The sequence below is a fragment of the Aythya ferina genome, assembly GCF_964211825.1.
Source record: "Aythya ferina genome assembly, chromosome: 5".
In the NCBI taxonomy this organism is placed as follows: Eukaryota; Metazoa; Chordata; class Aves; order Anseriformes; family Anatidae; genus Aythya; species Aythya ferina.
This window is the reverse complement of record NC_140301.1, coordinates 37,918,832-37,934,044: the sequence shown is the minus strand read 5'-3', so window position 1 is coordinate 37,934,044 and position 15,213 is coordinate 37,918,832. Positions and strand designations below refer to the sequence as shown.

Sequence of the window (15,213 nt, the reverse complement as noted above, 5' to 3'; positions counted from 1 at the left end):
GATATGAAAAAATATTTGTCAGATGTCCTCTGATAGTAACAGGTGGGTTCACAGTCTGAGAAGTTGGAGCTGGCAAGGAGCTACACTGTAAGATTGGGTAAGAGCATTTATAGGGCCTCATCTGTTTTCCTCCCAGGAAATAACCTGGAGCGAGCAGGAGCAGTCAGGCCCTGATTATCTTTCATGTGCAAGTCTTGCTTTGGAGTGCTCTTCTCCAACCATATGTGGATGCTTGTCAAAAGGAACAAACACTTTGTCCCCACCCAGCGAAGGTGGCTCTCTCAACTAATTCAAGGAGGGAGACAGGCTGGGGCCTTAGCAATGCCAGGTAGCTCAATCATCATCATTCTGTGGTACAAAGATACAAATGGTAAGAAACCCAGGCCTAATGCCCAGAGAATTCTGTCTGCTACTAAAGATATCTCCATTCAAACAGTGAGTTCTTAGTGCTACTCAGATGCAGTAGAGCTGTTTAAGCTTTCTGAAGGAGAGGGTCTTTGGCCCTCTTTTGATGTGCTCTGGAAAAACTTGCTTCCAAGTGCTAAGTAAGCAGCATCTGATTTACACTAGGAATAATAATGAGAGAAAGTAACCATAGGAAGGTCTTTCCAGCTCATCCTGCTCTCAGTGTAGTTACAGACCACGAAGTCACTTCACTGCTGTCCTCCAAATACCTCATTCAGCAGCAGAACAGCTGTTGAGGCACACCCATCTTGGAAATTCAAAGCAAGGGGAAACCTCTTGTGAGTCAGGAATGCAGCCATATCTAAACAAAGCAAATCACATCAGTAGAAGCTGATAACAGTGCTGAGAGCCCTACATGAGGATTACTCTAAGTCTCACTGTACTGATGGGGGACTCCCAAGCAGTTTCTTAATTACTCCTGTATTCTCCAGCTGCTGCTGTTTTGAGCACAGAGACCTGGCTAAACTTGCACCCCACAACTTACTGCCAGGGAAAGCATCCTCAGCTTTTTACTTGTATCCTAGTTTAGAGGAAAATACTTTTCTTCCCTTCTAAAAGCTGATGTAACAGGGAGAAAACAGTTTCATGTATTAATGATTGCAACTTGTTTTGGGCAAGGCTCAGGACTACAGAAATAAAAAGCACTGTGCTCATTCTTTGAATGTAGCACCTCTGGCTTTGGATGCCTCTCTTTCCAGTGACTGACTTGAGGTTCCTTTTAATTCATTTTCCCAGAGCTTCTGGGCACCTGCAGCTTCCATAGCTTGTCTGACACAGGTGCTGTGAGATTGTAATGTCTTCCTCTATAATATACTTCCAAATCTTGGAGGCCTGTTAACCAGATGGCTCCCTAGACATTCTAGTTTCTCCTCTTCTGGCAGTTGCCATAGTGTTGGAAGACAGCGCCGTGCCTATCTTTAATTTGTAAAAGAGAAAAGGAGTCATAGGATCTTAGAGTACATCTACTGTGTGTAACAAAGTGCTCTGTAGAGACAGCGTGGTGGGCTGAGCACCTTTGTGTCGGAGTGCAGTAGCGTTAACCCAGCTGCAGGACAGTGTGGTGGTGCTGGCGTAGCACCACGGGCAGATGCAAAAGCTTAAGGGCCAAGTGGGGTCCTTACTGACCAAACTGGACCTAGTCTGGTTCAGGAGCTGGTTCTTCTGGAGGAAGTTTTGGCTGTTTCTGCCTGGCACCCCACAGTGTGGCATTGAACAGTCTTCATGCTTGCAGTCAGTATAAGGGCTATGTTGGTTTTCAGTTTAAAACATTGATCCGTTCACCTGGAGCAGTCATTGACTGGGAGGAAGTCCTGGGACATATAGTTCTTTCAGGACTGCTGAAAAACAAAACAAAACAAACAAACAAAAAAAACTTCTCTGCAGAGATAAAATACACAGCTATGGCTTTAGTTTCTAATTTTGATGAATGTTGCTGGGGACCAGCCATGTTTCCCTTTACAGCACACTTACTGCTTAGCCCATAAAACATTCCCATGTTGTTCTAGCTGTATCAGCTCCCTTGATCTCACCTGCTTGCAGTGAGACTCTGGAGTCTCTCTCGCTCTCTTTCAGGCTGTAGAGGCAACGGTAGCTGGCTCCACAGGTAGCTGGTACTCAAGAGCTCCCCTTACCCCACCCAACTCCTGTAAGGGATATAGCCACCACTGTATGGTGATCGTACCAATTGCTCCAGGGCTGTTTGCTCCCACTTTTCTGTTGCGGTTGACGACACATGACAAACCTAATCGCACAAAACCAAACCCAGATTTTCTCAAGAGAAGTTCTGCTTGAAAACAGGCTCTCTCTGGCCATGCTGCTCCCAATTGGTATACCCCTACCCATTATGACTTTTTATCTGTAGACTCTTCCCCTTTCTTCCCCTTTTATTTTTAAGAGTAACATTTAGTTGCAGCTGCTGAAATAATTTTCCTACATCTGCCTGAATAAATACAAAATTAGTCCAATTAAGCAGCAAACTTCTTTCTGTTTCTCTGCCATTTTGTGTAATCTTTGCTGTTGGGCCATATTTCTGTAATAAATATGACCATCTCTGCTGGTCAAAGCCTTAGTTACCTGGCAGAGTGTCCAGACAAGTGTGTCCGGTAGCATGGTGCTATTATTCCTGGCCTTGGTTTCCTAAGAGAGGGTCAGCATAACCCAAAATATGTAATAGCACTGACATGATAGCATTAACCCACACCGGACACCACAGCAACAGATATTCACAGAGCTGTAAGAAGGCATTTATAAGTGTAAAATCTTCTTATGGGTCATATCCTGAGATAAGCTGGGTACGAGTGCGTTAAAGTAGAGAAGCAGTGCTCAGAAGCCCTCTAGCTCGCACTGCTCTACCTCAACCTCATTTTTTTGGGCAGTTCCTCAGTTCCTATTTATTAGACTCCACAGCCATCTCTCTATTTTAATTTCCATCTGCCCCTTCTCCTCCCTCCCTTGTCCGTCAACTCTGAATGAAGCAGGGCCAGCAAAGGTTCCCAGACCTGCCACTTCGCTGCCCATTTCATCTTCTCCCCGAACGTTAGGAGCACCCCGTTCAGTCTTAGTGTTCGGACAGCAAGGCGAAACTGGGCTTGGAGGAACTGGCGGGGCTGGGGACCTTTGAAAGAAATTCCTGTAGTCCCTGCAAAGCAAACAAAAAAAAACAAAAAAGTATTCCCAACCTCCAGAACTAGCTGAAATCTGGGCTGGGCGTTCGTGCGGTTAGCTGTTTGCAAGTGGCCATTTTATGACAGGACACAACCGGGCAGTATACTAACCCCTTCCTCGCCTGAATGGACAGTGTCAAATGTGCCCGTGCACATACTAAAAATTGTTTTGGGCTGGCACGAGGGGAAATGAGTTGAGGGTCTGTCTTTGGGAGAGCTGGAAAGGGTTAAATATTGCACCAACAAACCTCATAGGCTGATTTTACAGGTATTCTGTGTTGGACAGATGGTGTATTTATGCAGTAACAATACGAATTAATTGAAAAGAAACCAAGTGTAGAGGTTGACTTGAAATTTCAAGCTTCTCAGAGAAATTGCTAAAGGTTTTTAAAAAGAGAAATTACAGTGGCGTATGACTTGCATTTCAAGGGAGATCTTTTTGTGCCTTGATTTGACAATTTTTTCTTGTAATTCACATCAGTTCGTGTTCTGGAGTAGAAGATACTCTTAGATGCATAGGCTTCTATAAAAAGGAAATAGCTTTCTGTATCAACACGTGGATATATATGTACATTGGTATATCTCTCTATACATATGTGTATATATATCTGTGTGTGTATATATATATTTATGTAACAGATATTTACGTAGAATATACTGTACATATACACCCACTCCTGAACTTGTACAGTCTGTATATAAATATAAAATGGCCACATCTCTTTGCGTGTGTCTGTCCCCGGAAGGGTGGACTGATTGTTTTTGGATGTCTGCAGCTGTTACCTTGAAGGATGCAATTTCATCTTTCATTTATTTTTCCCCATCTAGACTGTATCAGGATAAACTGTAACGCCAGTAAGTTTTCCCTCAAGTTTCATTTTGTTCTCTTTCTATATATATTAAAATAACTTTATTTTCTTTGCTGTTTTATAAGCTGTTTTTTCTTTGATTTTATTTTTCTTGTTTCTTTTTTTAAAAAATCCTCTGAAATTGAAGGGCTGGGTGGGATATGAAGCTGGGGGGAGGAGGAAAGACCTTAAGGTGATTGTATGTGAAAATTTTGTGTTAGGTTTCTCCAAGGAGGAGATAAACTGTTATTTCATAGCTTTGCAGAAGAACACCTGAGGAACCTGATGAGCTGATATTGTATTTCACTGGTAACCTGTTGTCTTTATGAAAACTTTTAAAGAGCCACATAAGAATAACAACAGGTACTGTATGCACTTCTCCACTACAAAAAAAAAAAAAAAAAAAAAAAAAAAAAAAAGCATGCATATTTAAACACACAAAAAAACAAATCTTAATTTTTCACTTTGTTTCAGAATGGTGACAACTTAATCTGATATTTATTCAAAGTCATTTTGGGGGGGAGGGAGTATAGAAGAAATACAATTAGATCTTAGTTTTTGAGTATATTATCAGAGTTATATGAGAGCCTTTTATTTAGCATTTAACTTTCTTAGATTTACACAATAAAGTCCACATGAATCCTTGGTTCATTAAAGATCCCTTTCAGTCTGTTATAAGGTAGGGAAGGTTGCTGTAGAAAGATGCTGGCTGATGGAAAACTGTATACCCTTGCATGAAAAATAATATTAAAAGACCATATCCAATTTTAGTCTGTGATTGAGGAAACGATCTTTTCTGTTTACTTCAAAGAGCTGTTTGAAGTTGCTGTAGGCTTAAAACTGAAACACTGTTCCCAAAGAACGGAGCTGTTTAGATCTCAAGTATGGTGGTGTGTCTTACTTGAAACCAGATTCCTTGCTGCACTGACAGATCCTGGGTGTTAGATGATTTATGGAAGACTGAACATGAATTTGGAAGTGCTATAATGAATTAAGAGGCGAGGTTGGTCCATGAATGGTGTTGGCTTGGGGAAGAGTGGCTAGAAAGCTGCCCAGAAGAAAAGGACCTGGAGGTGCTGGTCGACAGCTGGCTGAACAGGAGTGTTCCTGACAGCTGGCTGAACAGCCGTGTGCCCAGGTGGTGAAGAAGGCCTGCATCTGAAACAGCATGGCCAGCACGGCTAGGGAAAGGATTTTTGCTTTGTATGCAACACTGATGAGACTACCTCTCAAACACCGTGTTCAGTTTTGGTTCCCTCAGTATAAGAAAGATATTGAGTTGCTCGAGCACGTGCAGAGAAGAGCAAAAAAATTAGTGAAGGGACTAGAAAACAGGATTTATGAGGAGTGAGTGAGGGAAGTGGGGCTGTTTAGTCAGGAGAAGAGGAGGTTGAGGGGACATTGCATCCCTTTCTACACCTACCTGAAAGAAGGTAGTAGTGAGGTGGGTGTCAAGTCTTTTTTTCTCAGGTAACAAGTGATAGGATGCAAGGAAACAGTCTCAGTTTGTGCCAGGGGAGGTTTTGCTTGGATATTAGGAAGAATTTCTTCTTGGGCAGGGCAGTGAAGCATGAAAAAAGCTGGCCAGGGAAGTGGTGGGGTCCTCATCCCTGGAAGTATTTAGGAGATGTGTGGATGTGGCGCTAAGGGATGAGATTTAATGATGACATTTGGTAGGTCAGGTTGATGGTTGGACTTGGTCTTGAAGGTCTTCTCCAACCTCGATGATTCTATGAGTCTACATGTTTTCTAGAGGCTGTGGTCTTTTTATTTACCAAAGAGCCCCATCCAAGCTAGCAGGAAAATTGAAAGAAGTGTGTTGCAACCCTAAAAACAGAGCTTTCAAGTGAAAGTGGAGCAACACATTACAGAAACAGTTGTTAGTAGCACTGAGAGAGCAAGAGAACATTGTTGCAAAGCAGTTTCTTAACATATGTGCTGTGGTTTTGGACTAAGATTATGTCTGTATTGTTAGGCAGCAGACAGTTGTGTCTGTGTCATGTGTTCCCCCCCTAGTAACAGATCAGCTTTCTTCCTGGTCACTGCCAGATTCAGATCCTGCTTTTCAGGAAAGTGGAAGCAATTAGTTTCTTGGTCTTGGGAGGTGGTCCCTAGGAGTCTGCATTCAGAGAAAGAAGCCAAAGCATGGACTGATGTGTAATTATTCCAGTTGTGAGCCCTGAAGTGCTGCAGGAGCTTAATTGTGAGTTCACAGCTTTGAGAACTGCTTCCTCCTCCTGCCCCATTGCAGGGCTGTGTGGGATTAGGCCTGTGTGACTCAAACGTGGCAGCTCTTGTTGAATTCCTTTTGCTCATCTCAGTTTGAACACTGTATTTCAAGGTAGAGCTGGCAATCAGGAAAACTGTCTTGAATCTCTGATGAGATTGTCAGTTTTCACCCAGCAGTAGCAGAGGGCATTTGCATAAAAATAGGATCTTCTGTTTCCAAACAGTTCATATGTTTTTGATGCTTAGCCACCCACAACTCTATGTAGATGCTTGCACCATACTTCTTGTTGATGTGTGTCATCTAAGCATCCCTACCAGTTTCTTTGGTGTCATCTGGTGGTGTTGTCATCATCTTCAACTTCTGATGACAGATGACTACTAGAGGTTCATCTGTGGAAGACTTTTCAGGTGGGAAATCAGCTTTAGTAGCAAGGTGTGGTTGTCATACAAGATAAAATCTAGCAGTAACTGGAAGAAATATTTAAAAAAACAAACAAACAAAAACAAACAAACAAAAAAAAAACAAAGACAAACAGAATCCTATGGTCAGATCAGTGGGAAGAACCCAGAGTGTTTTTGTTAGTTTTCCCATAAGTGTCAAAACATCTTGAATCATTTTGCTTCCATGCGTTTTTAATTGTTGAGGTTGCTGCATTTTTAAATACAGTCTTCCTTTGAAGGTTGATATTTATTTATTAAAAAGAAACTTTGGATTTTCCTAATTTATTTTTTTATGATGCTTTGCTTAAAATGAAGAACACCTCTCCTAGTCCCTCCAACACCTTGTTTTGTTGCTGCCTGTTACAATGACTCAGGTCATCTGTCCTGCTTTCTAGAAGAAAACCTGCTGGGAACTGATTGATGGAAAACTATATACCCTTACATGAATAAAATACGGTTAGGCAAGAACAAACCAAATAACATTGTAGCTATTCTTGCAGGCACAAGACATTTACTTGTGCAGAGGGAGTTATCAATATGCAGATGGGTCTGCCAGGGTCTGTCAAAGTCAGTAGAAATGTTTTAAATTAACTTGACAAATGGAATTCCCAGTCGGCTGAAGAGTTTCAGGTCAAGCAGTCACCACTGCTAACTGAATGTAAGGACCTGGTTCATGGTTTTAAAGGTAAACAGAGCTGTACTTTGGGGATCTCATGGAATGTGTTAGGTTAAAGAGCCTAGCAGCAAGATCACAGCAAGCACTGAAGCTCATGCTATCCGAGAGGAGTCCAGTGCATTGTCAGAGGTAAGCATTTAGTTTTCGATACACTTGCTCTTAGCTTTCATTGGATAGAGTGAGAGGTTTTTGTTTGCATATCTTCGGGATGCCATGTTTCTGTTGTAAAATACTGTTTTCCCTCGCATCATTTCTTCTTACCGTCTTTAGTTTTCATCAGTCATATCCCACAGTTCTGGAATGGAAGACTGACATCATGTCCTACAACAGGAGTATTTTATACTCTTTTCATCCCCATGCCTCACTCCTGTAGTTACATAAACTGATCTCATCTGTTTCTGCATGCTGACAGAGCTTGAATTTAGATGGACCCAGCAGTGCTGTTGCTTACACAGATTTGACTAAGTAGTAACTCTATTTTCCTCTTAGTGTCAAATCAGCACAACCAAAAGTAGTATCAGGGGCCTGAAATAGAATGTGGAGATGCACTGAATGATTCTTCAACATAAAGCAGACATAATGGATAGCAACATATTGTTTGCTGGATTTATGGGGAAAATATGCATAGACTAAATGCCCTTACATTTTTGCATACATACTTTTTTTTTTTTTTTTTTTTTTTTTTTTTTTTTTTTAATAGAGCTTACCAAAGAACGTAGCTCTTTGACCCACATCCTGTTCTTGAAATATATAGCTCACCTTAAAGAAAGTTGAGGTTGTTGTGATAGTTTTATAATTTGTGTCATACTGGCTGGTGCTCTGATTTTTTTTCAGCTTTCTGAAAATATCCTTAACTTGCTTTATTATCTTTTCAGTGATGACCCACCTGCTTCTTATCAGTCCAAAGGGGATAGTTTTCAGCAATCTACTAAATAATAAGCATGGAGGACAGGGCTGTGTGTGCTGCAGATTCAGTGTCTTGTAAAGTGTCTTCAGTTTGTGTTGTTTCTAGGATAATGTTTGTGTTCTTTTTCTTGGTTGAGTTCCCTCTCCTTTTCCCAAACCATTTATGTGGCATGGCATTAGTCACAGTCATATAGTTTGACACTATGCTTATGGGAGGTTTGATCTTCCGAAGGTCACTTTCACCGCCTTCGGGGCAGTGAATACTTCTATCTTATTGCTTGTTATTTCATAATGAGGCCTCTTCTTCTCAGTAAAGCATGCCATACAAGCCGTTACCTATTTTCATGTGCCTTGTGAAGCCTCAGAAAATCCTGATCCTCTTTTCTTACCTGTTGCTAAAAGCAAAAATGGAAGAGAGTGAAAGAAGACAGCTGGAATATGAGATTGGTTGTTCCTTTTCAGTTGCCATGCTTACTGTACTTAGCGTCTTCATTCAGTGCAGTGTTAGTGTTTCATTTAAGTGCTTATGTAACAACAGCAAATATGAACCTATGATATGTAACTCTGGGAGAGATTTTAAGTTTTCTTTTTTCCATATCCTCTTAAGTGAATAGGAAGCCATGCTAACTCTAATCTAATCAAAATGTTATAAAAACAAGTGCACTTCTCTGATTCTTAGGGATGTTGCTGTCATTTTAATAAAAGCTTAATAGTACTCTAATGTGAAAACATTATTTGGAAAGTGAAGAGGTGTGATTAAACAGACACATCGTATTTGTGACTCCAGTATCTACTAATGTCATTTAAACGTAATCAGGAAGAAATGAATGCTCATACAGCCTGAAAAGTGACAAGCCATTAGTATGTCATATTGTAGTGGTGAAAGCAAGCCTGGCATTTGTTGCATTTGTACAGCTTAGCCGGGCATTTTCTCAGCTTTGGGAAGTCTCAGACTCAGGGTGCCGGTCTGGTCTGGTGCTGCTGCTGTCACCTATTCCCCAACTAGTCCGGCTGGATCTTTGCTAGTGGTCACACACACACACACCTGTGGTCACTCCATTCTATGGCACCACGGACGCATGTGCCCTCCAAGCTGTTGTCTGACTTGAGCTGCTGCACTTGCACCCTCACTCACCCTCATACACGCAGAATAGAGATCTCTCACTCAGGACAGAGTTAGAACATAATTTAATAAGCAGATAGGACAGATGAGGTGCGAAGCACAGCCCAACAAGCATGCTGAGCAGCCAACTGAACGTCCCTTTTTATCCCCTCTCTCTATTCCCATTCTTGTTTCTCCCCAAATCACCTAAACTCCTTCTTTGTCCTGCCATTGATTGCTGGTCAAGCATGCTGTAATAAGTCCTGGGAAATCTCAAACTGCTTTCCCCTGCATCCCATAACATGACTCCAACCCCCTTAATCTGAAAGGTGGTCTGGAGAGCTGCTCTGGTGACTTGCAGTGATGAGTTTCATTTCATGCTGGTGGTTCTGCTGGGACAGGGTGTTTGCTTTTCGGCATCCTTAATTTGGGTTCTTGCCTGCAGTTGTGCCCCTGGGCTCCTCCAGCCTTGTACAGATGGGACTTCGATGGGCTGATGGCCCCTGTGGTGGGCCTGGATCTAGCCTGGCAGGGTATAATTTGGGTTCTCGCCTCATGCCAGCATCTCTCTGATGTGGGTGTTTCTCTTCGTGGGTACATAGATGAGCTTTGTCACATAAGCTAACAAATTTATCTTCCCTGTGACAGCTACTAGAAAGTAAAGTATTTTGTCTCAAACTTGCTTGATGCAAATCCACTCCAAGTCACCAGAAGAAAAAAAAAAACTCTTGACTTCAGCTCTCGGCACAGGAGTTGCTTGGTACCCCTCCACACTGAAGCAGTGCTCCTGAGTTGGTTTTCCACATGGCCATCTTCCAGCTAGGTCAGAGGCAAAAGGTGAAGAGCTTGTAAGAAGCTGCTCTGCTCTGCTGCAGTCTAGACAATATGTGTTCTATAGAATAGATTCTGTAATTAGTTGCCCAAAATCCATATTTATTTTTTTTTTTTATTCAGAGAAAAATGACATGAAACTGGAATCTTGTGCTTTAGGACCTGAGGGAAAGAGAGATTTTTATATGTGATTTATTTTGCTTGAGAACAACCCAGACAGAGCATTTCTAATGAGAATTTGAATAGTTAAAAAGGAAAAAAAAAAAAGCAAACATGAATCAGCACAAGTGCTGCTTGCTATTTTGGGTGCTACCTTATCAGTACATTTTAAAGCAATTCCGTGAGGCTTAAGATTCAGTGGATGCTGGGTAAGGAGTGGCTGGTAAAAAGGCTCTAGTGATTTGTGTTATTGGGTGCAGAACACTGTGTGTAAGGAAAGAAAGATGTTTGCTGTGTCTTTAATCCTCATTCAGCCAGTGCCATGAAGGTCAAGGTTTTGCTATGGCATAATTAATTTTTGTAACCCTAAGCTGCGTTTGCTGTATCACAGAGTCCCTGCATCCCAGAATATTTTACAGACTGTACATCTGGGCTACAAATACAAGGCAGCCTGTGGTTATCAGGTTTCAGTGAGCCCCAGCTCCTAGTTAGCAGCAGTCAACCTTCATCTTGGAGCTAATACCGTCATGTCCTTTGAAAGGCTGTAGTCTGACGCTACCCTTCTAGTGCTCAGGGAGAGTCTTCAGATGGTCTTCGAAGGTCATCCATTTGAAGAGGTGGCACTGTTTAGAGTGGTGCTTGCTATAACGCTTTCTGTGTTATTTTTAATTAATGGTGGTGGTGGGACCTAATGGGAAAGAAAACTAACCTTGCAAAATCTGCAATCATCAGTCAGGAATCAATGACCAGATTTTGGGAAACAGCTATGGCAATCCACTGGTTATTGTTCCCACCACAGCAGCTTTTCTTGACTCATTGCTGCTTCTTGAGGTTGTCTTCAGGTTGTACATTTTTATACGTAAAATTTTCAATTCCTGTAGCCTCTGACCCCTTAATGGGATTACAGCTCAAAATGAGAACTGTTGTATAGGGGGAAGAATAAAAAAAAAAAATCGAAAAATTAAAAAAAAATCACTTTGTTTGTCACTAAGCTAGATACTGTTTGCGTAACGTTGGAAATTACAGAAAAATACTGGGATGGATTCTGGGTGCTGTAACAGAAATATTATGAAATAGGCAGTGGTTGGGCAGATTTTTTAAAAAAATATTTATTTATTTATTTTGTATTTTTGCTGAAGGGAGAAAGATGTGCTGAGGGATTTTTGGAGTAACCTTGGAAGACTTCTGAGGGTAGGATAAGTTTCGAAGTCCTGTGTGGCTGGGTTTTGTTTTAACAGTGCATGCATTAACTAGTTGCTTGTCAGCACTGTTTATTCTTCTCCACCACGTGTTAGACTCGGAGCTCCCTTTGTCACGTCTGCGCAGGGAAGGCAGGAAGGCTTGTTTCATTCTTGTTGCAGTATTTGCAGTGTCTCAGCCAGGCTGTTGGGGGGGGGGGGGGGGGGGGGCGGGAAGTCTTTGATAGAAAAACTTCTCTACTTCTCAGTTTATTTTGGCTACTTTATTTGTGTAAACTGATTTATGTTCCTTTCTGAGTAGCTGTCATCACTTGAATTTTGCTCAGTGCTGTGGGTTAACCCTGGTAGGCAGCTGAGCACCACACAGGCGCTCGCTCACTCTCTCTTCCCTAGCAGGATGGGGGAGGGAACTGGAAGAGCAAAAGGGAGAAAACTGATGGGTTGAGACAAAGAGAATTTAGTTAGTGAGAAAGAAAAAATGGAAAAAACAAACAAAAACCACAAAACAAAGACCAACAAGCGATGCAAAAGCAATCATTTCACCACCAGCCAACCAATGTCCAGACAGTCCCTGAGCACTGGTGACCAGTCCCTGGCACCTTGTGGCATACCACCACAAGGTTATAGCAGAGCATGATGGTGTGTTACCATGGTATGTAATATCCCCTTGGTCAGCTGTCCTGGCTGCATTCCCTCCCAGCCTTTTGGGCACGCTAGCCTCCTCACCGGGGTGGGGCAGAGAGAGAAATGGAGAAGGCCTTGACACTGTGTGAACACTGTTCAGCAACTGCAAAGATATGTGTGTTATCAACGCCCTTTTGGTCACAAATACAAAGCTTGGCACCATACATGCCTCTATGAAGAAAAGGAACTCCCTCCCAGCCAGATCCAGTACACTCAGAATGCAGCTGTAGCCCTCCGAGTTCGTGGGTATTGAGCCATAGGGCCTGAAAAGGCAATGCTTTGGCTGCCATAAATTAGAGCAGAGGACTAAAGGCGTAGTCCACGGTCTCCACGCATCAAGCATTTGGCCATTTTTTTTTTTCCCCATTGATTTTTCTTTTCCTACTCGAGGCACTGAGTATGAGGAAACTTGCTGTGTGCATGGCAATATCAGGGAGCTGTGTAGGCAGTACTAGATGTGTTGCTTCCAGGATTAAGACATGTCAAGCTGTTGACTATCTTAAAATCAAACAATGACTGTATTGGGACCTAACTACCGGATGCTGTTTATGTGAAAGAGTAGTGAGAGGATTGCTAATGACAGAAGTTGCCTCTCCGCAGCCAACTTTTCCACACCTAACAGTCCCCATGCCACACGCCCCTTTAAGCAGTGCCTGCTGTTGGCCTGCTACCACAACCCATCACATTGCCTGTGTCTTGCACTGCCAGACTGTCCAGTGAAAGGCACTGCTGGTAGAAAATTTGTCAGGGAGCATAGGTGCTTGGGGAGGAAGATGTAAGTTTACCTTGAAACTATCCTTCAGTGCTCCTGTGTTTGACTGTTGTCCTCTCTGAAAAGAGCTGGGCAAAGATGAGCTGTAGGCTTACAGCTCATCTGTGAAAGAAGCACCTTAGAAATGTTTACTGTTTGTGCAGGACTAAATGAGGGGCAGAGAACAAGAACCTTTCTCCAGGGGTTGGAGCTGATGCACACTGGTATATGGTGCCTCTAGCACAATTGTATTGCTGTAGCTTCTCTGAAAACATGCCATTAGCAAACCTTTTGGCAGCTCTATCTTCGTTCTAGTTGCTTATCTTCTAGTCCTTTTACAAAAACCTGATTCTTCAGGTTTCAGGCCCAGGGAAGAAGTTGTGGACTTCTTGCCTCTCCTGTGCAAAGGAAATATAAAACATCACTTCTTGATACCACAGGGAGCCCGGTGAAGATGCCACAGATGTTAAACACAGTGGTTGAGGTATTTTATATCATCATAAAGCGTTTTCTAGCTAGTGAAAAATGGAATATGTTGGATGTTTTCTTTGTGAATGTGAAAAATTAGAAAGCCTGAGAGAAATTCTCAAGTCATTTTCACAGTTAAATCTCTTCTGACTTGTGTCACTTCAGTGGCTGCTGTATTAAATAGTTATGTGTGCACACTTCATTGTGGCAAAATAGCTTTTTCCTCATGGTGGCTTTTACATTATCCAGGCTTGATCATAAACTGGAGGCCAAATCAGTGGCTGCAGTTTTAATTATCCAAGGGTATCTTACTATTTTGGTTTGCTAGTAAATGTGAAGTGGAGAATGTGGAGAATGCCTGGCAAGCTTACCAAAAAAAAAAAAAAAGTAATTATGCTAATTAACACAAGAGTAGGTTCAGGTAAGGGTTTAATATTATATTAAGTAACTGTTAGCAGGTTTTTTTAATAATATATATATATTTTTTTTAGGGAAATCTCATTCGAAATTATTCATTCGAGTATTTAAAACTGATGGGGAAAAGAAGATGTGGCTGGTACTGCTTTTGGTTCATATCAAATTATTTTCAGACTTAGGAATGTTGCTATCTCCACTAAGCTATTATGATCTTTGGGACATTCTAGTGAAAAATGTTCTGATGGTATTAAAACATTTAAGCAAAGTTGCAGTCTCCTGTCTAGAACCGTGTTGTTCATGAATTCTTGGAGTTTCACTATAGCTTCCTGAGGAGGGCCAGTATTATTTTCCATGCAAAACCGTAAATGTTTCTCAGCTGAATTTAGGAAAATTCTCATGTATTTGATATTTTAACTTTAATACAAGAAAGGAAGGGAATAAGTGTATATGTAGAAGACAACTGAGATTTTTGGTGGTCATTATGCAGTTGGCCAAGCTGTATACTAGTAGTTACAACTACAGTGATCACATACAACATAATTACGTTGCTACCACTGCATGTTCTGCCACATTATTACGCTATTGCACTCTCTCATGAAAATACTGACTATGGTCAGTCTTAGGGATTGTCAAAATATTTATGCCACAAGTCTGAGCAATATCACAGCCCCTTTGTTTGCTGTGGGCAGAAAACTAGCCTCATTTAGTTTCATGCTTTCTTATACAAAAAAAAAAAAAAAAAAAAAAAGGAAGAAGAAAGGAAGTTTCTAATTTAGTATTTTAAATTTTCTGCTTAGCACAATTCTAGATGAAGGGGAATATTTATAAGTAAATTGCTTCCTAAGTTGTCATTGCTATTGAAAGCAATGTCAATAAAATTGACAAGTTTTTGTTGCAGCAAAAATTGTTAATTTCTCAATGGTCACACTTTATGTTATTTCAAAAATATTAAAATGCATCAAAAACAGTGTGAAAACTATACGAAAGCACAAGTTTTCTTTTTAATTTTATTTTTCATTTTGCATAGCTCTCATGCAGCTTGTTTTCCTGAAAGCTGAGAAGTTTATCTAGACTTTAAGCTTTTTCCCCCAGTTGCAGTAGGATCTCAAGCTTCCAGCTTGGCAGATTCACTGAGCAGTATTTGGTACAATTCCTCACTTGTGTGGTGACTTCTCCAGCTGTATTTTGCAGGGAATGCTGTATCCAGCAGGGCTGTGTAGAGAGGATCATCTGTGACCCCAAATGTCTGTGTGCCCAGGCTGACTGTGCTGGTTCGCAGCCCAAGCAAGCTTTCCTTCTCTCCTGGCACTCGCTGCTGTGCCTGTTACAGAGGGAGCTGAGCACCACCTCGTGGTGCAGCTGGAGGTTTTCTGG

The 15,213-nt window shown here is 41.6% G+C and overlaps 1 protein-coding gene across 20 annotated transcripts in view; it reads left to right on the top strand.

Moving 5' to 3' along the window:
* NRXN3 (neurexin 3) overlaps positions 1-15,213 on the top strand; it is a 979,419-nt gene that overhangs the window by 332,781 nt on the left and 631,425 nt on the right. For 18 of the 20 annotated variants that reach the window (XR_014693677.1, XR_014693678.1, XR_014693679.1 and 15 more), the window contains exon 10: positions 3,957-3,983. The exons of the other annotated variants lie outside the window; for them this stretch is intronic. Coding sequence is in view for 15 of the 18 variants with exons in the window: in XM_084521433.1 (XP_084377559.1) it covers positions 3,957-3,983 (27 nt within the window). In the remaining 3 variants the exon portion in view is untranslated. The remainder of the gene's footprint in view (positions 1-3,956; positions 3,984-15,213) is intronic. 20 annotated transcript variants of the gene reach the window in all.